This window comes from Amphiprion ocellaris, chromosome 2 (genome assembly GCF_022539595.1).
Source record: "Amphiprion ocellaris isolate individual 3 ecotype Okinawa chromosome 2, ASM2253959v1, whole genome shotgun sequence".
NCBI classification, from domain to species: domain Eukaryota; kingdom Metazoa; phylum Chordata; class Actinopteri; family Pomacentridae; genus Amphiprion; species Amphiprion ocellaris.
The window spans coordinates 6,160,694-6,186,236 of NC_072767.1; the positions used below are offsets into that span (position 1 = coordinate 6,160,694).

At 36.2% G+C, this 25,543-nt stretch overlaps 1 protein-coding gene and 1 long non-coding RNA gene across 2 annotated transcripts in view; one reads left to right on the top strand and one right to left on the bottom strand.

Moving 5' to 3' along the window:
* Positions 1-1,641: 1,641 nt before the first annotated feature.
* LOC129347579 (uncharacterized) lies at positions 1,642-7,296 on the bottom strand. The gene is made up of 2 exons (XR_008599770.1): positions 7,155-7,296; positions 1,642-5,876 (listed from the first exon to the last, which is right to left on the bottom strand). It is a non-coding gene; the product is annotated as an uncharacterized LOC129347579 (long non-coding RNA).
* Positions 7,297-7,542: 246 nt separating this feature from the next.
* LOC111577026 (nuclear factor 1 A-type) overlaps positions 7,543-25,543 on the top strand; it is a 90,159-nt gene continuing 72,158 nt past the window's right edge. Inside the window, exon 1 of the mRNA XM_055005204.1 lies at positions 7,543-7,728. Within this exon, the coding sequence (XP_054861179.1) occupies positions 7,543-7,728 (186 nt within the window). The remainder of the gene's footprint in view (positions 7,729-25,543) is intronic.

Below are 25,543 nucleotides of genomic sequence, written 5' to 3' on the forward strand. Positions count from 1 at the left end.
ATTGGGTCAACATTTTTCACACTAAAACAGAAAATATTTCATGTAATTTGTATTAATAAAATAATCTGTATGAATATTTCAGATTATAATCTCACATTATTCTGTATTTAAGGGAGGTTCAGGTTTTATTGTGGTCGTTTGATTAAAAGTTAGGAATGTTTATCACATCAACACAATGTAAAATAAACCACTTTAAGATTAGGTCTGATTGTGATTTATTAGATTATGAAACGAACGACTAGATAATTTAATTAAGTGACTAATGAGACTCAAAACATTTACCTTGAGGCTGGAAATATTTTAGAATGAATTAAAATAACTCTAAATATGGATAAATTCTACTGAGGTTCATATACGTGTTTGCAGATATAAATTAGAAATTTTTTTCTGTATAATTACAGAAAACAAAACAAAACACTGACGTTAATGAGTCACACAGCAGCAGATTTATTCTGGATGTAGAAGGTTTCAGTTCCAGAGAAAAAGTCACATCTGATTTGATTTGAGAAACTTTTCTCCGAGTTGAAGCAGCAGAAGAAGATGAGAAGCAACACTGCCTCCTGCTGGGAGCTCAGAGTCTCAGCAGCTTCACATGAAACCAGAACAGAAATCTTTTCTTCTGACTTTTATTGTTTAGATCAGGGGAGTCGAACACATTTCAGTTCAGCGGCCAGATTCAGTCTAATCTGATCTCCAGCGACCAGTAAAATCACAGCATAATGAGAGATAAATAACCACAACTCCTAATGTTTCCTTTGTTTTAGTGCAAAAAAGTCCATTCTGAAAATGTTCACATTTAAGGAATTATCTTTATACAAAATATTATGAGCAACGTGGAATATCTGAAGAAAATTAAGTTCAATTTCAACAATACTATGCCTCAGTGCCAAAAAAGGAACAAAATGACAAAAAAATAGACAAAAAACACAAGCGAGACAAAAAGGAAACACAAAACGACAAAAACATGAGAGACGTCAAAAGTCACACAAAAAAAGACAAGAAACAACAAAAATGAGACACAAAATGACAAATAAATAAAACAAAACAAAAAGAGACAAAAAGACAAAACAGTCAAGGTGACAAAAAAAATGTGACAAATGACACAAATGAGCCAAAACCCCCACAAAATGACAAAAATGATACACAAAACAACAAATAAAGCAAAACAGAAAATGACCAAAATAAGACAAAAAACACAAGCGAGACAAAAAGGACAAAAACGAGAAACAAAAAGACAAAAACATAAGACGAACAACAAAAGTCAGACAAAAAAACCAACAAAAACAAGACAAAATATTACAAAAACGAGACACAAAATGAACAATCTAGTATTTTACTTTATGATCAAAGCAGCTTGTCATGGTCTACAAATTATTTTAAATTTATAGTTTTAGTAATTTACAATCTGCAGTTAATGTCTTCTCTGGAATTTTTACACTTTGAGGGCCAGATTGGACCCTCTGGAGGGCCAGTTTTGACCCGTGGGCCGCATGTTGGACACTCCTGGTTTAGATCTAAACTCCACAAACAGCTTCTGAAACCACCAGCTGCTGCTTCACACTCAGTTTCCTCTGAAAGGTCACAAGACTTGCCACAGGTGAAACATACATTCTACTAAAATATGACCCAAATCACAGCTAGCACAGAGAAAAACATCTTTATGGTGAGAATATGAAGATAAAAACACACAGACATCCACTCAAACACTTGACTTTATATCTTCTCTTTGTATAAATGCATTAAATTAGATCACATTCAGTGCTGAATATTCCATTCAAAGACATTCACAAATTGCCATTTGCTGTAGATATCAGTCTGAAATAACTAGTTTAATTTGATTACAATTTTACATTAATCTTGAATGTTTTTATGTTAAATGGTTATAAACATCTTTACATAAAAGCAGCTGTGGCTCAGTTACAATATGGATAAGTGTATTAGTAATTTAACTGATTTTAACAACATTTAAAATGTAAATAATGTAATCCAATAGTAATAATAATAAGTGAAACTGGCACGCACTGAAGTCATAATAACCGACCGTTGAGCAATTTATACACGTTATTGTAAAGAATCCTGAATAAAATCTAAGAGAGAATTGAACGTGTTGTTGTGTAGAAGAACTAAAACCTTCAATAACATTAATAAACACCTATAAACCTGAAGTCAGCAAACTTATTAACCAGTTTAAATTAGATGTGCCTGGTATTTATTTACTTGTGCATGTGTTAAGTGCAGTAATTAATTAAATGAGCAAAACTGATGTTAAACCTGTAAATGTTCAGACTGTTTTATATGTAAAACTAAGAAATTATATTCTGTGTGATGATCCTCTGAGCTGTAATTCCTAAAACATAACTCCGTTGAATGAAATCAAGTTATTTTGATGCATGTTGATACATTTCAGTCACACTTTATTAGTTGTAAAGCTAAGTTAAATTGCTCCTTTAAAGCGATTTCAACCAGTAAAAACAGCTGGTTTGGTTATGATGTAAAACAGCGCAGGTAAAATACTACAGAAAAAAAAATCTTTATGACCGATAACAGCAGCTGTAGACGGATATAAATGGGCGTAAGTGGTTTATTTCAGCAGCTAAAACAGTTTCACTTCAGCTAATGTTTAATTCTAAGCATTATTGTTTATTCATAAATGGCTAAATTCAGAGTAACTCAGGTAAACGTCAGTGTCTTCTGACCTGTTTATTCTAGCAATTGAACAGTTAATTTCAGGTTAATTATGCTGTTTTACCCACTAAAGCTTCTAAGTTAGCTGGTAGTTGTTAAATATTAGCCCACGTTAGCAGCTAAGCTAAGCAGCTAGCATTTTATTTTAGCCACAACACATGAACATATTAGCAAATTAAATATTTCAGCAGTTATAACATTTCTGTTAAAGTTTTCTAATGTTTGATTTTAGCTGATAAGACTCTGAGGTTCAGGTTTGTAAGCATTAAAGGTTTATTGGGTTTGCTAACTGTTTGTTTAGCTCTTAAAACAATTGAATTCAGTTAGCACATTTTACCCACTGCAGCCTTTAGCTCAATAAGCTAACGTTTTTAGCAGCTAACATTTTTTTTCAGCCACTACAACATCTCCAATTCAGGTAATATTTTACTTTAAATAGCAAAGCTTTTGCCAGAATTAATTCTTTGTTTAAGAATGGTTCAATTCAGTGTGATCCAGGTTAGCTTTAGCATCTTTTAAACAGCTTGTTTTAGCAGGTAAACTTCTGTTAGTAAGGGTCCGTGTTAGCAGCTGAGCTTAGCTGCCAATTTTTAGTTTCAGTTGATAAAATTTTCACGTTCAGGTCTGCCAGCATTAATATTTTATTTTATAAAAGTCAGGTTGGCTTCTGAACTGTTTATTTTAGCATTTAATACAGTTGAATTCAGGTGGGTTAGCTTGTTTTCCATGCTAAAGCACTTCAGTGGAGTTAGCTGCGCTCACTTCAGTAGCTTAACTAAATAGATAATATTTAATTTAGCATCTACAAGAGTTCCAATTCAGCTAATGTTTTATTTTAACTGATTACATGTGTAAGTTCAGGTTTTCCAGAATTAATGTTTTACTAAAAACGGATAGGGTTAAATGTAATCCAGGTTAGCTTCAGTATAATTTCAGAAGAAGCTTCAGCTAACTGTTTAGCATTTTAAAGGTCATCTGTATTTTAGCAGCTAAAACGGTTTCTGGTAATGTCAGTATTTTAAGCTGTTTAAATGAATTATTATCTAAGCTCAGGTTAGCCATTTCTTATGTACAAACTGCTCTCGTGTTATTTATACATAGGTCAGTGGTTGAGCAGGTAAGTTAAGCTAAACACATGAGCATATTAGCTAATTAAATATTACAGCAGTTAGAACGTTATGTTCAAGTTGGCTAATGTTTAATTTTAGCTGATAAGACTGAAGTTCAGGTTTGTAAGAATTAATGGTTTGTTTGGTTTGCTAAATGTTTGTTTAGCTCTGAAAACAGATGAACTCAGGTTAGCTCATTTTACCCACTGAAGCCTTTAGATCAACAAGCTAACGTTTTTAGCAGCTAAGCTAATTAGTGAATTCTGGGTTAGATAGGGTTAGAAATCCATTCTAAACAGCTTTCAACACATTACAGACACATGTTGGATCACTCTGGCCAATTCTGTCTTCATTAGGATGATGTTTAGATATGTTCCAAAGCAGTTTAGACACTATTTAACTTATTTTGAACACAATTTAAGCCATTTTTGGCTATTTTGAGTCAATTTAAACAACTTCAACAGCTTCAGACTCATTTTAAGCAAGTTTCAAGCCATTTTGGGCAAATTTAACTCTGTTAGGAATATCTTTGGCTCATTTTGGACAAGTTTCAGGTCATTTTGAAAAAGTTGTGGGTTACTTGGGGCTTTACTACATTGTTAATGTGGTAAATGACTATTCTAGCTGGAAACGGCTGATTTTTAATGGAATATCTCCATAGAGGTACAGAGGAACATTTCCAGCAACCATCACTCCTGTGTTCTAATGCTACATTGTGTTAGTTAATGGTGTTGAAAGGCTCATTGATGATTAGAAAACCCTTGTGCAGTTATGTTAGCACATGGATAAAAGTGGGAGTTTTCATGGAAAACATGAAATTGTCTGGGTGACCTCAAACTTTTGAACAATAGTGTATATTTTTACTGTATTTTTTTACTATATTTTTACTATATTGTTAATATATTTTACTGCACTTTCTTTCTGCACTTACTTTATTTTACTTTAGTTTTTGCTAATTTTAACTGCATTTTAATGTTTTACAATTTTTTTACTGTATTTTTACAAAAATTTACTACATTTTTACTATGTTTTACTATATTTTTAATATATTTTTAAAATATGGTTTTCTGTATTTTTTTACTGCATTTTTACTATGTTTTACTGTATTTATACTATATTTAAAAATGTTTTTCTATATTTTTTACTGTATTTTTACTATATTTTTACAGTATTTTTACTGTTTTATGAGATTTTTCCTTTTTTGATTATATATTTTTAAAATAATAATACAATTTTTACTATATTTTTACTGTATTTATACTGTATTTTTAGTGTAGTTTTACTATATCTTTGCTGTATTTTACTGTATTTTTTGCTATATGTTTACTATATTTTTACTATATTTTTTCAATATCTTTATTGTATTTTACTGTATTTCATGTGACTCCTTTGACCCTAAACTTTAACGATAGTGTAAATCTGAATTATAATGGTATGCTTTAAACCGTCTTGTCAGCTATAATCTGAGGAAGAACCTTCAGTTCTGTAATAATTTGAGGATTTTGCATGTAAGTCCTGTCCAGCAGCCAGCTCAGCTAATCAGAAAACACCTCGGAGCAGATAATTAGTGAGTGTTTACAGCTGCTTTAACATGTCGGACAGCAGCTTATTGTGGTTCCAGAGAACATCTGAGCTGCTGAAGATCACAGAGGCTGAGAAATGAGACCGACTGTCCAGAACACAGAGACAATAATCAGGTTCCTCAGCTTAGATGTAAATAAAAACACAGTGAATATGATTAGAAACAGGATGAGACTCTCTCTAAACGCTCTCCGAGTTGACATGATTTAATTTCAGTCTGATCACAGTGGTTCTGGTTCCTCCAGGTTTCCAGAGGCGCCTCCCCCTCCTCACCTCCTGGTGTACCTGAAACCCCCCCAGCAACCCTCCATATCTCCGGCTCAATCGCATTCCTCCGTTCGGCCGCCACAAAGGGAGGACTGTTTGACGACGGCTCTGCCCTGGTTCAGGTATTCCCCCTCTGATTAGCAACCTGAGCTCCAGACCCCCCAGCTCCTCCTCCAGACCCCCGACTCCCACAGATACACCAGGTTCTAACGCATGATGCTGCCTCCGTCGGTCCTGGAGGGGGAAGAAAAAGACAAAAACATCCGGATTCTGTTGGTTAGAAAACCTTAAAACACACGTTTCTGTAGAAAAACACCAGAGAAGGAGACGTTTGTGCAGAGAAATGAATCAAACTTAATTAATCTAACTGCATTTACACACAAACTATAGTATAAATATACTAAAAACAATATAAATATTACATAAATATAAACAATAAAAGAGCAGAATGTAAAATAAAATACAGAGCTTAAAAATACCGTTGTACTGTGGATAATTTCAGAACAAGTAGATTTTGTTGACATTTGAAGGTAAAAGTTTTTCTAAACAGCAATAATATACAAATATAAACATCATCAGTACATCAATAAACAGTTCCCATTTAATAATATATTGTAGTTTTCTATTTACAAATATATAAGATTTAAGACATATTTTCTATTTTATACGTAACCTCCTAAATATATCCTCACATATCTGGTGTCTTTCTGTCTCTATGTGAAATTAGAAGTTAGTTTGTTAGTATTAGTTTTGTATTAGTATTAGTTTGTTTGAATTTTTAAATTAAAAATGAATTCATAAAGTCTTTATCCTAAATGTTTAAATTGTTCACAGACATTATATCCATAGAAAAGTGGAGTGTATCTCACTGAGGGACAGTTTAAGGTCAGAAATTGATTAAAAATGCTGAATAAAATCTTTAATTATGTTTAATAATCGTTTATTAATGCTTGTTATTTCAGTTATAATCCATAAATATAAACAGTCAGGCTTGCTTTAACCTTTTTAAGCTTTAATTTACTAAAGGATCCTTTAACTCTGAACTTCTGAGAAAACAGAATATATGGAGCAAAAATATTCAGATTCAAAATAATGCAAAAATAAAAACTACATTAAATTAAATACAAAATAGTTTAAACAGAACATTTCTTCAGAGACTGTAAATTAATTTAATCATTTCAAATAAAGTCTCTTCTATCATCAGTATTAAACATTTTATAAACAGGAATAAAATCTTAAGATATCTGCTAAATATTTAGTTTCTGCACAGCTATCCTGAAAACATAAAGATATAAAAACCATAATAAACGTTCTATTTTAATCTACTTTCACTATAATTAAAACACAAATCCAGCCTGAAATAGAAGCTATTCGTGTTTTAAACTGAAGTTCGAAGCATAAAAATGTTAAACAATCTGTTTTTTCTGCTTTAAATGTAACAAAAGTCTCTAATTTTAGTGTATTTCTGAGAATATTTAAGAGTCTAAGCTCTGAATGAAGCGGGTCACTCACTCTGATGTTCCAGGCTGGTGGAGCTGCTCCGTCCGGAACCGAAGCCTCCAGTCCGGACGTATTTATGGCGGAACACCGGTGCTCTGCTGGGGGTGGAGGGGTGAGGATGGAGGGGTGAGGGAGGGGACAGCCTCCCCCCTGCTTCCCCCCCACATTAAAGCGATGAAGAAGAAGTTCGGGTCCAGTTCTGGTGCCGCTGCCGGAGCCCCAGTGGAAGCATCAGGACGCGGGGAAGCGATGCGTAAAGCTGCGGTCCTCCGGCGGAGCCAGTGGGAGTGTTCCTCCCGGAGCAGATGATCCGCTCACCTTGCCACGGGGTCTGCAGGAGATTGGTCCATTGTCAGCAGCAGGCTCCTCTTTTTTTTTTTTTTTTTTCCCATGATTCCATATGGTTCCGAGCGGGCTACATGTTGCCCAACATGCCACAGCAAATGTTTTCTCAATTAGGCATCTTATCTCCGGTGAGCGGCCGCAGCAGATGAAGCTCGCTGACAGCGCGATGGCAGCGAAGAGCTCGGACGGGTCCATCAAGTGGCAGCTCTGCTACGACATCTCAGCCAGAACCTGGTGGATGGTGAGTTGGCACCGGAACCTCTCTTCTTCTTCCTCCTCTTCTTTTTTTCCTCTTTTTCTCTCTCCTCCTCCGCTCGACTCGGCAGCGGGTTTGGGGTTTTTAGCGGTTCCGCTTCTGAGGAAACTTGTGCGTCGGAGACCCGCCGCCCCGGTGGTGTCCCGGGATGTAGCGGGGAGTAGCGGGGTGGGTGTGGGTCTCCATGAGGACTTCGGTCCGCCTCGCGCTCCTCCACTCCGACTGGTTAACGCTAACTTGTGCGCTTTGACGCTGCGTCGGAGACCCTCTGTCCCGGTGGTGTCCCGGGATGTAGCGGGGAGTAACGGGGCGGACGGGGGTCTCCATAAGGACCCGGCACGGAGAGGGACGAACCGGGGCGGACTGGGTCTTCATGAGAACTCCAGTCCGCCTCCAGCTCCTCCGCTCCGGCTGGAAACTTGTGCGCTTTGACGCTGCGTCCGAGACCCGCCACTCCGGTGGTGTCCCGGTATGTAGCGCAGAGTAACGGGGCGTACTTGGGTCTCTACGAGGACCCGGGACGGAGCGGGACGAACCGGGGCGGACCGGGGACGGCGGTCCGCCCCGGTTCGTCCCGCTCCGTCCCGGGTCCTCGTGGTCAGCGAGGCCCAGCCGACCTCTGACACTCCGGCACCGGCTGGGTGAGGATCCAACCGGGGGACAATGGGGCTACTGTGGCCGGTGGACCGAACCGGGACATGAAAGAGGTTCATTAGAGGACAGCTCGTTATTACCGACACTTCTCACACTGCAGCGGCACCGGAGCGGCGGCGGCTCCGCACCGGACCGGTGCCGCTGCTTCTGGCGCTTTCTCCGGCCGGAGACAAAGGCGGCTTTATCCAGGACCGGGACCGTGAACTTGGAGAATTCCTACCGAACACACACACGCACACACAGACACACACACACAGACACACACAGACACACACACACTCTGTCCGTCCTGGATGCCGATGATCGGTGCGGGCCGCGGCGCTGCTCCGGCCGGTTGTCGTTGTTTGTTTGTTTTATTTATCAGAATTAAAAGTAGAAATGGATCCGTTTCTGTCCGTATTTTCCTCGAGTTTTTCTGCTAATGATTAGATCAGTTTTATTAGTTTTCCTGCTGTTGTTGGTCGATCAGTTTTCATTTGGTTTTAATGAATTTTAGACCTTTTAGGATCACAATTTCTTTCATTTCTCGCTGAATTTTTCACGTTTGAGCTCAAAAATTTAACCAAAAATCTGTTTGGGTGTGTTTTGAATCTCACATTAAATGCACTGAAACTGATGGATTTATACTTTAATGTTATAAACGGATTCATTGCGTATTTATTTCATAAATTACAGAATCAGAAAAGCCTTTAGTGGAGTTATAATACTCAGCAAAAACAACAGACAATAAAGGAATAAATACCGAAATCTAAATGTGAGAAACTCTAAATAGAAATGCTAGAATTTTAAGACGTACTGCGTAAAAAGTAAAGTGTAAAAGCAAAATACTGTCAAAAGAAGGCATGCATTTGCTTCAACCAGGGAAATAAGTTAAAATAGAATTTAAATTACAATATTGCACATTTAGATTTTAATTAAAAAACATATATTTAAAATTACAGACAATTCCTTCCTTTCTTTTTACCAAAATATAAAAACACCCCAGTGATAATCAGACAGTAAAACAGTTAATTTATGGATGTTAAAATAATTAAAAGGCTCATTTATCTGCTGCTTTTATTCTCATTCTGTTTCCGGTGAATCTTTTCTTCCAGGAATCAACAGTTTTGGTGTTTTCTAACGAGGAGCTGCTAATTAGCTGGACTTAAAGCTGTGAAGCAGCAGAAAAAAGGTTAAAGTGGCTGAAAGCACAAAGAGGATTATCTGCTCACATTTAAAAAAAAAAAAAAGCAGCTGTGATTATTCCAGATGATTTCTCCTTTCAGGCCACAAAGAGCGGCTTTTTAATTCTGAGCTGGGATGGATTTTAGTTTTTTAATCACATCTAAATATTTTTTATTATTTCTGGATTTAATTTGCCCTCGATTCATTCTGTGATACGGTTAAAATAATGATATAAAACCCTAAAATGTGGTCATTTCAGCCTTTAGAAGTGTTTAAATTCACCCTGTTTGCCTCAGATTAATTCCTCTGGTGTAAAAAAAGCTCCAACAGAACATTTAAATCCAGCCGAGGAACTCAAACTGATGCGTTTTGAGTTTCCAGTTCATGAGAAGATGCAGGTTTCTGCGTCTCTCTGATTCAGTTTCTGTTCTTCTTCTGTTCTTCTGCGTCGCTGCACATCCAGGACAATCACGATTAAATGAAGCTCTTTATTAACCGGAGCTGAATTATTGCCAGTTTGTATAAATTGCTGCTGCTGGTCGTCTGTAAACACGTCTCCTGGTTATTAATATTTATTAATATTAACTGTGTGGCGCTGGAGCAGAGGAAAGCGTCCAGAAGTACAGGAGTAGAGGACCGTGGATGAATAAATTAGATTTATTTAAATAATAATTCAGGTTTGAACTGATCCGGTGACGACGTTTAGTTCATGTGCAGACAGAAAAACTGTAGAGAATCAATCAGAGAATCAGAAATAATGAATCCTGCTGCTGCTGCTGATTGTTCTCAGTGTGAAGAAACGTTCACACACTGCAGGAGATAAACACACACTAATGCACACATACCAAAATACACACACACTAATACACACACTAAAATATACACACACTAATACACACACTGCAGGAGATAAACACACACTAAAATACACACATAGAGAAACACACATAGAAACAACCCACATTAATACACACATTAAAACTCAGAAACACAGAAACACACACACACTAACACACCGCAGGAGATAAACACTCAAAAATACACACACACATTAAGTTACACACATAGAAACAACACACACATTAATACGCATGCTAAAATACACTAAAACACAGAAACATGCACTAAAATACACACACACATGGAGAAACACGCATTAATATGCGCACAGAGAGACACACTAAAACACACACACATTAAGACACACAATAAAACACATAGAAACACACACACTGCAGGAGATACACATTAATACACACACATAGAAACAACACACACATTAATACACACACATAGAAACAACACACATTAATACACACTAAAACACAAACACAATAAAACACATACACACACTGACCACAGACAGACAGACACACACACACACAGTAACTCACACTCAGTTGTGGAAAAAAGTTTCTGGACTCCTTTAAAATTTTCCACAATCTCAAATATTATCCTGAAATATTTGTGTTAAAATGTTTTTGTGTTTCTAAAGGAGTGGAGAGTTTAGTGTCATTGAAGCCGTAGTGAAGAAACTAACAGCAGAGAATTTAAAAAAGAGGATTTATTGCTGATGAGAATAGACTGGTCGGCTGGTTATGATTTTGCGGCTGTGTAGCTACTTAGCCTGTTTTTTTTTATATATATATATATATATATATATATATATATATATATATATATATATATATATATATATATATATATATATATATATATATATATATATATATATACACACACACATATTATTGTTATTATTATTATTTAGTTTTATTTATTTTTGCTCATTTTGTTTCTATATTTGGGTCTTACAGGGTTTTAATAATACGACTGTTCTGTGTATAAACTGTGAATACGATGCAGACAACTCATTAATATTCACTGGAGCTCATAATAAAATGTCTTTAATGTCATATAAAACTGATAAAACAGCAAATATTCACAGTAGAAACAGTTTCTGGATAAAGAAAAGATTAATCTGGTATAAAAATGTCGAAAACGAGACAAAATGACAAACACAAGACATTTTTATATGAAACATGAATCAGATCTCCTTTTTGAAGGTTCGTATGTTCAGTTTTAGGCGTTTCTATGATTTAAAACAACAAACTGGAGCTTCATGATTCGCTGCAGGACTGTTAGCAGGTGGAATGAATTCATTAATATCTGAGTGAGTGTTTACTGGACCTGCAACCATTAACTGTTCAATTAATCACTCATTACTTTAACAGTCATTTTAAAAATAAAAATTCTGTGATTTTAGCTTCTTAACGTCTGAATATTTTCTGCTTTCTTCCCTCTTGACGATAAACGGAAGAGCTTTTTAACATTTGATGAAACTGATCCACTTTTTACTGTTTTAATTCATCTATCAGACTAAATTCCATAAAACACTGAAGGTTTTCTTCCCTCTCATGTAGTTTTAGTCCATATAATCTGATTGAATACAGAATATCAAGGTCATTCCAGAATTGAAGGACATCTGGGTTTCTAAATGTTTAAAAATAACCCTTCTGTTTTCCAGGTTTCTGCTCCATAATGATCAATAATAGGTATTGATTGGCTCAGCTTCCACATCAATGGTAGCATTTTTATTCCATGTTTTCTGTGTTATTTGCTAACCCTACTCTAATCACAGTAACAGGGATGCTAATCCATGCTAATGTTAGCTTTTTCTCAGCAGTAGAAGCTAGATATTTAGCTGCTGTTACTGCTGACCAAGAGGACAAACTGACTGATGGAAAACAGTCCAAAGAATGAGTCTGATCCTGATAATATGAGGTAGAATGAGACATTCAATCAAGGCTGACAATGGGATGAAATTATGAAAAATAGAAGAGAGGACATAGCTTTGCTCTACACATTCTTTAGGAACACTGTTGGATGATGTTAATGACAAAAACAAGACACAAAACGAGACATAAAATGACAAAAATAAGACAAAACGACTATAACAAGACAGAGAACGACAACAACGAGACACAAAATGACAAAAACAAGACACAAAATGACAAAAACGAGACACAAAAGGACAAAAATGAGACACAAAACGACTAAAATAAGACAGACTGACAAAAACGCGACACAAAAGGACAAAAATGAGACAGAAAACAACAAAACGAGACGTAGAAGACAAGACACAAAATGACAAAAATGAGACACAAAAGGACAAAAATGAGACAAAATGACAAGAAAAGAAACAGAAAAAAACAAAAACAAAACCTAAAACGACAAAAACAAGACATAAATGACAAAAATGAGACATAAAGGACAAAAACGAGACACAAAATGGGACATAAAATGACAAAATGGGACATAAAATGACAAAACGAGACATAAAATGGGACATAAAATGACAAAACGAGACACAAAATGGGACATAAAATGACAAAACGAGACACAAAATGGGACATAAAATGACAAAACGAGACACAAAATGACCCAAAAAAGGCATAAAACCGACCAGAGTTCTTCCAGCTTCTGTCCTCCGAGGTCAGAAAAACCCTCCGCTGGTAGAAAACTGAATCAATCTGCAGACGAGGACTGAATGAGATAAAAATAACCTTCTGGGTCCATCAACAGCTCAGAATGCAGGAGGAGGAAAGTGATGAATAAAAGACGATGAACCCTGTTAAAACATGATATTATCACTGATCACTGTGTAAAATCCACTAAAAGTTCTAAAGAGTGAATAAATAAAACAGCACATCGTCTGAACATCATCAGGTCATTAAACAGGATGACCAATAATAATAAGAAGATAGTTTCACAGTAAAATATGTAAGAATATATCATATATAAAGGAAATACTGTGTGTGCAGCTTTATGTACACCTGGTATTTATCAGGGAATAACTACTAATAATTTATAACAGTAGATGCATATTAAAGGATAATTATAAACTGTAAATATGTGTAATGTTTATTTATAATTATTTTATACGTTTAATGTCTAGATATATGTTGTATAATATAAAACTATGACCGAACGTGTCACAGGATTCTCCATCTCTGCAGAAATAGTGTCAGTTTTCTTTATTTTTTTAACAAGTGTGACCTAAATAAGTGTTTAGTAAAGTCACAGTCCGGTCGGCAGCGTGTCGACCTTGAACGTTGCCGGATTATTAATGATGTATGAATTATTTATACTGAAATATGTTTAATTTGGACTAAAATCTCTGACTTTAAAGGCCTCCTGCCGTGTTTCTGCTTCACCTGCAGGTTTTCTGATGCTTTCAGAGGAAACTTTAAGGAGATTTTCTCTCTTGAAGTCAGAATAAATCGGTTTTAATTTGATGTTGAGCTGAACTTCCAGCTTCATGATGTTTCCTCTTTTCTGGTTTTGCTGCTTTAACGTAGTTTGTGTTTTTCACTTCTTTGTTCCACCAGACCTGATGTAGAATTGTGGACAGATTTCATCTCATTTAGGACAATTGTCACTTTTTAAATCACTTTGGGAAGGTTTCATGTGACTTTAGATGATTTTCAGTCATTTTGAACAGGTTTTTATCACATTTTTGACAATATTTGCATAGTTTTGCACAGGTTTCAAGTCATTTTGAACAATTTTTAGTCATTCTGGGCAGTTTCTGAATCAATTTGAACCAGTTTTATCACATTTTGGATGATTTTCAGTTTTTTTGAACAGATGTTATTGCATTCTGGACAATAATTGAATAATTTTGCACAGGTTTCAAATCATTTAGAACAATTTTTAGTCATTCTCAACAGTGTCATTTTGAACAGTTTTTTAAATCACATTTTGGACAATATTTGAATGATTTTGCACAGTTTTGATGTAGTTTTGAACAATTTTTAAGTCATTCTGGACAGTTTATGAGTTAATTTAAACCAGTTTTATCATTCTGGACAATTTCGGAGTAATTTTGAACAGCTTTTAACACTTTTTGGACAATATTTGAATAACTTTGCACAGGTTTCGTGTCATTTTGGACAATTTTTGAGGAATTATGGACAGATTTCATCTCATCTAGGACAATATTGGACACATTTTGAGTCATTTTAGGCATATTTCATGTGATTTTGGACATTTTCTGAGTCCTTTTGAACAAGGTTTATCACATTTTAGATGATTTTCAGTCATTTTGAACAGGTCTTTATCAAATTCTGGGCAATATTTAAATAATTTTGCACAGGTTTCAAGTCATTTAGAACAATTTTTAGTAAATCTGGATGTTTTCTGAGTCATTTTGAACATGCTTTATTGCATTTTAGATGATTTTTAGTCATTTTTGAATATTCATAGTCATATTGATTATTTATTGATTCTTTGAGTATTTTTAAAGGAAAACTCTTTAATTTTGTGATTGCAGCTGAAGCTTCTTCACTGTTTCTGGTCTTGTGTCTCATTGCTCTCATTTTCCATCTTTTTGTGCTGATTTTGTGTCTCTGAGGTCAGTTTTTCTCAGGCGTAGAAGCTAAGTATTTAGCTAGCAGTTTGTTAAACACAAAACGACAAAAATGAGACAGAAAACGACAAAAGCGAGACACAAAATGACAAAAGCAAGAAAAAACAACAAAAACAAGACACAAAATGACAAAAACAACACAAAACGACAAAAACAAGACAAAATGACAAAAATGAGACAGAAAACGACAAAAATGAGACACAAAATGACAAAACAAGACAAACGACAAAAACGAGACAAAATGACAAAAGCAAGACAGAAAATGACAAAAAACAAGACAAAACGATAAAAACAAGACACAAAACGACAAAAACACGACAAAAACTACAAAAACAAGGCACAAAATGACAAACAAGGCACAAAATGACAAAAACAAGACAGAAAATTACAAAAAATGAGACACAAAACGACAAAACAAGACATAAATGACAAAAGCACGGCACAAAATGACAAAAATGATACACAAAATGACAAAAACAAGACACAAAACGACAAAAAATGAGACACAAAACGACAAAACAAGACATAAATGACAAAAGCACGGCACAAAATGACAAAAATGATACACAAAATGACAAAAACAAGACACAAAACGACAAAAAATGAGACACAAAATGACAAAAACAAGACAAAATGACAAAAAATGAGACGACAAAAACAAGACACAAAACGACAAAAACGAGGCACAAAATGACACAAATGAGACAAAACAACAAAAACAAGACACAAAACAAAAAAAATGAGACACAAAATGGCAAAAGCAAGACAAAATGACAAAAGCAAGACAGAAAATGACAAAAATAAGACATGAAATGACAAAAACGAGACAGAAAACGACAAAAAATGAGACACCAAATGTCAAGAACCCGAAACCTTACCATTTTTCTTGTGTTGCAGCTTCAGGTTTAGCTGAACATCGCTGCATGTTTTGGTTTTAGCTGCTGATGTCTTTATTGATCCAGAACCTCGGATTATTGATCTTTCTGCTCGGCCTGTCGGTGTTTTGGGGTCATGGGTTCAGCGGAGGCGATGCTCGGCTCTGTGAAGCGTTGAGTCGTGGCGGCGGCTCGGTTCTGTGTTTTGGTCTGTGTGAGGTCCGCTTCATTAGCTGGAGTCCACGAGTTAGAAAAGCAGCGTTAATGAGCTCAGGGGAGAGAAACTCTGCAGACAGAAACAGGAGCAGTCAGAGGAGCTAAACCAAACGACGAGTCCAGAAACTTCTACAAACCGGACCGTTGTTTGGGTCAAACTCAGGAGTTAAAAATGACATTTCAGAGCACGTTAACCAGCAGGTTTCACTGTCAGTATTAATTATCTGCTGCTGGTGGCATCTACCAATGCTGTAAAATAAGTGGTTTGGTTCTAGAAGATGTTTCCTCACCCAGTGCACATTTCAGCCAGCTGAATGCAAAACTTTACTCATCTTTGATTCCAGTTTAAATGTAGTTTTCAGACTTTTTATGTACTGAACAGTGTCAGCCTGATTCAATGGCTGTTATCTCTTTATGCTATCATTCTAGCTAATGTTATTTAGTCTAATGTAGCAGCTAACATTATCTTGTTAACGTGGTGGCCAATGGTATTTAGACATAATGTAGCTCATAATATTAGCAGCTAACTTAATGGCTAATGTTATCTTGTTCAGTCTAATGTAACAGCTAACGTTATCTTTTTCAGGCTAACGTGGTGGTTAATGTGATCTAGATTAGACATAATCTCTTTAGGCTATTGTTCTAGCTAATGTAATCTTGCTCAGACATAATGTAGCTCATAACGTTAGCAGCTAATTTTCTACAGAAAACAACAAAAACAAGACACAAAACAGCAAAAACAAGACACAAAATGACAAAAACGAGATGTGATGTAGCTCATAACGTTAGCAGCTAACATAATGGCTAATGTTATGTCTTTATGCTAATGTTCCAGCTAACGTTATTTAGATTAGACATAATGTAGCTCATATCGATAGCAGCTAACATAATGGTTAATGTTATCTCTTTAGGTTAATGTTCTAGCTAACGTAATCTAGTTCAGACATAATGTAGCTCATAATGTTTGTAGCTAACATAATGGCTAATGTTATCTCTTTAGGCTAATGTTCTAGTTTATGTAGTCAAGTTGAGACATAATGTAGCTCATAACGTTAGCAGCTAACATAATGGTTAATGTTATCTCTTTAGGTTCACGTTCTAGCTAACGTAATCTAGTTCAGACATAATGTAGCTCATAATGTTAGTAGCTAACATAATGGCTAATGTTATCTCTTTAGGCTAATGTTCTAGTTTATGTAGTCAATTTGAGACATAATGTAGCTCATAACGTTAGCAGCTAACATAATGGTTAATGTTATCTCTTTAGGTTCACGTTCTAGCTAACGTAATCTAATGTGATCTAGATTAGACATAACCTCTTTAGGCTGTTGTTCTAGCTAATGTAATCTCGCTCAGACATAATGTAGCTCATAACGTTAGCAGCTAACATAATGGCTAATGGTATCTCTTTATGCCAATGTTCTAGCTAATGTAATCTAGTTTAGACATAATGTAGATCATAATGTTAGCAGCTAATATAATGGCTAATGTTATCTTGTTCAGGCTAATGTTCTAGCTAATGTAATCTAGTTTAGACATAATGTAGTTCATATTGTTTGCCGCTAATGTCGCTACTGCTCAATTGGTCAGAATTAGTTAGACCTTGATAATATGTTGCAATCTGTTGTTGTGATGAATTCTTGTTGGTGTTAAATTTGAGATCATGAGGAGTTTTTTCTGTTATTTTGAGGTCTCCGGTCCACACATGTGGAATAAATCTGTTTATTCTGACAGACTTTAAACCCAGCAGAATCTGCTTTTTATTAGCGTTTCATGTAAGTCTTGTTTTGTCTTTCCTCCAACTGATTCTAGGTGTATTTATGTTGTAGTTCTGTCTTGATGAGATCACCTCTCCAGCCTGTTCTCTGTTAGTCTGTTTTACACTTGTACAAATAAGCAGTGCTAGCTAACGTCACCTGCATGTTTCCACCGCTGTCAGAGCTGATTAGAAAGACACAGATTGTTATTCTGCTTTATGACCTAATCTCTAATCTGCTGCTCAGAACGTCGCTGTAAAGTTTCTGAATGAAGCTGGATGTGTTTCCTCCTCTAATACCTCAGAGTTTACTCGGTTTGATCCGTCAGCTGATGGAATGAGTCACTTCTTCACACTGATTTCACCTTTTCAGCACCGAGAGCACATGGAGAAAACACGGGAAGGTCACATGAACGCGTGTGTTCATGTGTGTGTGTCATATTGAGCAGGAGATGTTTCCAATTTGGAGGTGGCCATGAGCATTTTGTTAGACACAGAACGACAAAAATGAGACACAAAACGACAAAAATGAGACAGAAAATGACAAAAATAAGACAAAAACAAGACACAATATGACCAAAAACGAGACACAAACCGACAAAAATGAGACACTAAATGACAAAAACAAGACAGAAAATGACAAAAACGAGACAAAAACAAGACACAAAATGACAAAAAACAAGACACAAACCGACAAAAATGAGACACAAAATGAGAAAAACAAGACACAAAATGACCAAAAACGAGACACAAACCGACAAAAATGAGACACAAAATGACAAAAACAAGACACAAAATGACAAAAATGAGACATAAAACGACAAAAACAAGACACAAAATGACAGAAATGAGACACAAACGACAAAAACGAGACATAAAATGACAAAAACAAGACACAAAACGACAGAAATGAGACACAAACGACAAAAATAAGACAAAAGGACAAAAACAAGACACAAAATGAAAGAAATGAGACACAAACAACACATATGACAAAGAACAACAAAAGCAAGACACAAAACGGCAGACACAAGACACAAAATGACAAAAACGAGACACAAAATGACAAGACACAAAACAACAAAAATGAGACACAAAATGAAGAAATGAGACACGAAACGACAAAAAATGAGACACAAAATACAACACACAAAACGACAAAAGCAGGACACAAAATGACAGAAATGAGATACAAAACAACAAAAATGAGACACAAAACAACAAAAACCAGACAGAAAATGACAGAAATGAGGCACAAAACGACAAAAACGAGACACAAAATGACAAACAAGACACAAACTGGCAAAAACAAGACACAAAATGACAAAAATGAGACAAAATGATAAAAATGAGATATAAAACGACAAAAACAAGACACAAAATGACAAAAATGAGATACAAAACGACAAAAACGACATAAAACAACAAAAATGAGACGCAAAACGACACCAGAGTTTACTCGGTTTGATCTGTCAGCTGATGGAATGAGTCACCTCTTTACACTGATTTTACCTTTTCAGCACCGAGAGCACACAGAGGAAACACGGGAAGGTCACATGAACGTGTGTGAACGTGTGTGTTCGTGTGTGTGTGTGTGTGTGTGTGTGTGTGTGTGTGTGTGTGTGTGTGTGTGTGTGTGTGTGTGTGTGTGTGTGTGTGTGTGTGTGTGTGTGTGTGTGTGTGTGTGTGTGTGTGTGTGTGTGTCATATTGAGCAGGAGATGTTTCCAATTTGGAGGTGGCCATGAGCGGCCAGAGATGATTAGAGAGGAGGAAATTGGGGGATTAGAAATGTCTGCTTGAACTTCCTGAACACGCCGTGCTCGCTCGCCCCCTCCCTCTCTCCCTCTCTGTCCATCCGTCCTGCCGTGGTTATTCCGTGTTCTTCCCATGTTCCTCCCATGTTGGTCCCGTTGTCGTCCTGCCGTGTGGAAAGTGTGAGGACACATCTTGTCCTGAGCTCCCGGCGTTTCTCAGGCTGTCGGACGTGACTCACTCCTCTGCTCACCTTTTTCCTTCATCATCCTTTTTTTATTCCTTTACTTTCTTCTGCTGTCATTCCAAATTTAGCTTTTCTGTCTTTCAGGGCGTCCTCCCTCCTTTTCTCTCTCCTCATCTTTGTTTATTCTTTAATCTGTAATGTACATGACCTACCTGAAATCTTTTACATTCTTTCTTTTTCATCTTTCCTTTTCCACTTTTTGCCTTTTCCTTGTCTGACGTTATTGTGTTTAGACTAACAGCAGCTAACAGTATCTTATTTAGGCTTACAGTAGCTAATGTCATATTTAGGCTAACTCAGTGGCTAACGTACCTTCTTCAGGCTAACAGCAGCTAATGTTATCTTGTTTAGGAAAAAGTAGTGGCTAACATTAGCTTGTTCAGGCTAACAGCAGCTAATGTTATCTTGTTTAGGAAAATGTAGTGGCTAACATTAGCTTGTTCAGGCTAACAACGGCTAATGTTATCTTGTTTAGGAAAACATAGTGGCTAACATTAGCTTTTTTAGGCTAACAGCAGCTAATGTTATCTTGTTTAGGAAAACATAGTGGCTAACATTAGCTTTTTTAGGCTAACAGCAGCTATTATGACCTTGTTTCATATAAAACAGTAACTAACATTATCTCGTTTAGGCTAACAGCAGCTAACAGTGTCTTTTTTAGGCTTACAGTAGCTAATGTCTTATTTAGGCTTACAGTAGCTAATATCATATTTAGGCTAACTCAGTGGCTAATATTATCTAGTTTATGCTAACTCAGTGGCTAATGTAATCTAGTTTAGGCTAACTTAGTGACTAATATCATCTAACTAAGACTACCTCATTGGCTAATATTATCTTGTTTAGGCTAACTCAGTGGCTAACATTATCTTGCTTAGGCTAACTCAGTGACTAACATTACCTTGTTCAGACTAATTTAGTGGCGAACATTACCTTATTTTGGCTACCTCAGTGGCTAACATTATTTAGTTTAGGCTAACTCCTTGACTAACATTACTTTGTTTAGGCAAACTCAATGACTAGCATCTAGTTTAGGCTAACTCAGTGGCTAATATCATCTTGTTTAGGCTAACTCAATGGCTAACATTATCTTGTTCAGGCTAACTTAGTGGCTAACATTATCTAGTTTAGGCTAACTCAGTGGTTAATATCTGTTTTTAATATTTTTTCTTGTTTTAATAGAATTACTGTTGTTTTTGCTGCAACTATAATAGAGAAAACATTTTTTTTGTAGTTGTGAAACAGCTGAACTGTTACTGTCAGGTGTTTCAGGTGATTTGTATGTTTTGGTATTTGGCTTTTTGGGTTTTATCTTTAGTTTTGTCTTTAAGTTTTTCAAGTTATTTCAGATGTTTCACTTCTAATTGACATCTTGTAGAGCTGTGAAATAGCAAAACTATCCCTAAAATTAAATATTCTTGACTCAGAACAACAACCAATGCTGGTAAATAATGAAGAATGTTGGAGTCTGACTTTCATCTTCCGTAGTTTTTTATCTTTTTAAAATCCTGTATTTCAGTTTTCTATCTTCCTGTCATCGGGTCAAAGGTGTGTAAACTTTGACATGTTGTGAATAAAGCAGCAGCTGGACGTTAAAGTTTTACTTCGACCTTCTTCACGTTGTTTGACAGGTTCTTCTGAGAGCCTTCTGTCTTTGCCGTCTGCAGCGTTGGTTCGAGTGTCGGTCTGTCCTGTGGTTTGTGCTGAAGTTGCTGAGCTGTGATTCGGATCTAATGCTGAACAGAAGTTGGGCTCTGCAGCTTCTTTCTCTAGTTTCTGTCCAATAAGAGCTGCAGCTGGAGGCTGTAATATCCGCTGGTCTTAGTGAGGGAAGCTGAGCCTCAGGCGGCCGAGGAACCTTTAAGGAACGTTATTCTGCTCCTCACCTCTGAACCAAAGCTAAACTTATGACCCAGATCTGCTACATGACCAGAAGTATGCGGACGGCTCAGCTTTACATCTGCTGGTGCAGTCCTTCATCAAACGTACGGCTTATTATTGATCCACCGCCTTTGGACACTTTTAAAACTAATTAAAACTTCTCTGTGCAGTTAAGACTTTATGTTGTTTGTTACCTGAGGCCTTGAGCTGCAAGTCTGGTGTTCAGTGTTCCACCCGACTTTTAGATCATGGCTCAAGGTCCTACAAGGCCGTCAAGAAGCCCCTGACCAATGTTCGTTGGGCCCAAGCACTCAAGAACTGGACATCCAGGAAGTGGAAGAAGACTATGTGGTCAGATAAATCCAAACTTGGTCCAGAATAACTCAAAACTACTCCAAATTGAATTTAAAAGTTCCATAATTACTCAAAATTTGTCCAAAATGACTCAAGATTAGTTTAAATAGCTCAAGATTAGTTAAAACTAGTTAAAATATGAAAAAACAATCTTAAAGTTTGTCTAAAATTACTTAAAACTTGTGCAAAATGACTCAAACTGTTCAAATTTACTTAAAATTTGTCCAAAAAGAGTTAAAAAGGTCAACAAATGACTACAAATGTGAATAATATTACTTGACATTCATCTGAAATATCTCAAAATTTGTCCAAACTGACTTAAATTTGTCAATGTTTGTGGACATTTGTCAAAAAATACTTGAATAAATATGATCTGAGGCAGAAATTGCCTAAAATTACTCAAAATTTCTCCAAAATTACAAATTCTGTTTGTCCAAAATGACCTAAAACTCATGAAGAACGACTCGAAAACAAGGAAGCCAATGCAGGAAACACACCTGAAGATCCAGAATCTCAGACAGGAAGTGCGGATGCAGTCCTTCAGCAGCTGAGGACGGACAGATTGAAACTGTCAAGAATTTAGTTTTGTTAGTTTTTCTTGTAAACAATAAACCAAAAAATTATCATTTTATGTTATTAGTTTGTGTCTGTCTAATGCAGCCACACCTTTAGAAACACAAAAAAAATAATTTTCCACAAATACTTCCTGATAATATTTGAGATTGTCAAACTTCAAGGGTGTCCGAACACGAATATTTTTATCCTTTTTTAGGTTTGTGCTCTTTATAAAGGGCTTAGTGGTAAAACAGTCTCAATAATTTCTACAGAAATTCCTTCGATAACAGATGAACAGAGTATTTTAGATACCTGTAAACACCTGTCGACTAAAACACACACAGTGTTAGAAAAGTATTATGAAATCAGATCTTTGGTATAAATTTTCTTTATCTACGTCTTCTGAAAACAGTTTTGTGATAAAACGATCTCAATCATCCCGGAGAAGAACAGATTAATTAGATAAACATGTTCAGGCTGCAGCAGCAGGAGACGAAGTCCAAACAACAGAAACAAGAAGATGTCTGAAAACTGAAACTGTAGAGAGTTAAAATCAGCACGAGACGAGGCGGCCGTGGTGAGGACGTCATGAGATATCAGTAAAGTTTGGATTGGTTTCCTCCTTTGAAGGAGCCGGACTGAGAGCTGAACGTCCTGGAGGGAGATGAAACTCAGATCCATCCTCTCATGTGAAGCTCTAAAAGTCAGACGGTTCCTTGAATGTGTCTCTGAAGTAAACCTGAGTGAGCAGGTGATTCCTGAGAGGAGACGATCTGTTCGCCGGCGTCTTCCTGCTGGTGGCTTTTTGGCAGCAGCTTGGATGGAGGAGGAAACAAACCGGTCTGGAGCGACTCCAGACCGGTAGAGATGCTGAATTCAGCCGATTATTTCTGTGACTGAGAGGATTCAGACAAGTTCAGCTGAATCAGTTTTCATTTGTCGTGAACTTTGGCTCCTCGGCAGCAGAATCAGGACAGTTTACAGAGACATGGTGAGGACATGGATTCATTCTCTCTGGTTGAAACAGCTCATTTTATTAGTATTTAGCAAATTAGAAGGTGGTTTTATTAAATTCAGACAGTTATTTAGTTGACATTTTAGTGATATCCAGTCATTTTTTATGAAAAACTGAGACAAAAAATGACAAAAATAAGACAGGAAACGACAAAACCGAGATGCAAAATGACAAAACAAGACACAAAACAACAAAACTGATACACAAAACAACAAAATTGACATATTAGTGATATCTTGTCATTTTTTATTTAAAACTGAGACACAAAATGACAAGAACAAGACAGGAAACGACAAAACGGAGACGCAAAATGGAAAAAACAAGACACGAAACAACAAAACTGATACACAAAACAACCATATTGAGACAACAAAATCGAGACAGAAAACGACAAAACCGAGGCACAGAATGAAGAAAACAAGAGAGAAAACGACAAAACCGAGGCACAGAATGACAAAAACAAGACAGAAAAGGACAAAACTGAGACACAAAGCGACAAAACTGAGACACAAAGCGACAAAACTGATACACAAAACGTCAAAAACAAGACACAAAATAACAAAACGAGACACAAAACAACAAACTCGAGACAGAAAACAACAGAACCGAGACACAAAATTACAAAAATGAGACAGAAAAGGACAAAACTGAGACACGAAATGACAAAACTGATGCAGAAAATGTCAAAAACGAACCAGAAAACGACAAAAACAAGACACAAAGCAATAAAAACGAGAGACAAAATGACAAAAAATCCGTTTTCATTTGTTGTGACCTTTGGCTCCTCGGCAGCAGAATCAGGACAGTTTACAGAGACATGGTGAGGACGTGGATTCATTCTCTCTGGTTACCAAACCCTTTGAACGGTTTGCAGGAAGTTCAGGCTTCTATTTAACTCAAACATGTGGATCTCAGTGGTTCATAGTGTTCCTGTTTTAAAGCGCCTCATGGATATTTAGTTTAACGTCACATTTCTTGGGGACTACAGGAGGTCCTCAGTTTACGACGTCCTTGACTGTTTCGTCGTTACGTCAGAACTGGTTACATGGAACTAGTTGACCAGCAGATGAATACGTCGTCACGCAGTGCTATAAGACAGCTTTATTTCCATTCTCTGGTTGTACGCCACCTTGGATTGTGCTACATTCACTAAGTTTTTGCCCTTCATTATGGCTCCAAGTGTAAGTCAGACTCTTCTGATGCTTGCAAGAAAAGGAAAGCCGCCTCCATGGAAGTGAATTAGACAGAATAAAACGCTGGGAACAGGTGAAGCTAGTATTTAGCTTTTTAGAAGGTGGTTTTTATTAAATTTTGATGGTTATTTAGATGACATTTTAGTAATATCCAGTCATTTTTTATTGAAAACTAAGATACAAAATGACAAAAATGAGACAGAAAAGGACAAAACGGAGACACAAAATGACAAAACTGAGACACAAAACCACAAGAACGAGACACAAAATGACAAAAACGAGACACAAAATGCTAAAAGTGAGACACAAAATGACAAAAATGAGACAGAAAAGGATCAAACCGAGACACGGAATGACAAAAACGAGACACAAAGTGACAAAACTTTTTCTGAATCAGCTCATTTTATTATTGTTTAGCTAATTAGAAGCTGGTTGGTATTAAATTTGGACGGTTATTTAGTTGACAGTTTAGTGATATCCAGTCGTTTTCTATTCATAAGTGATTCTTTCCATAATGAATAATTACGGAATTTGTAAAGACATGATCATAATGAACATAAAAAACATTACTTTTTTTACTTTTAATAAAAATGTATGCAAGATATATCCCATGGACTTCAGAAGTCCCTCAGTTATAGATTGACCCAGACAAGTTTTGAGTCATTTTGGACAAATTCCTTGTAATTTTCAACAAGTTTTATGTCAGTTT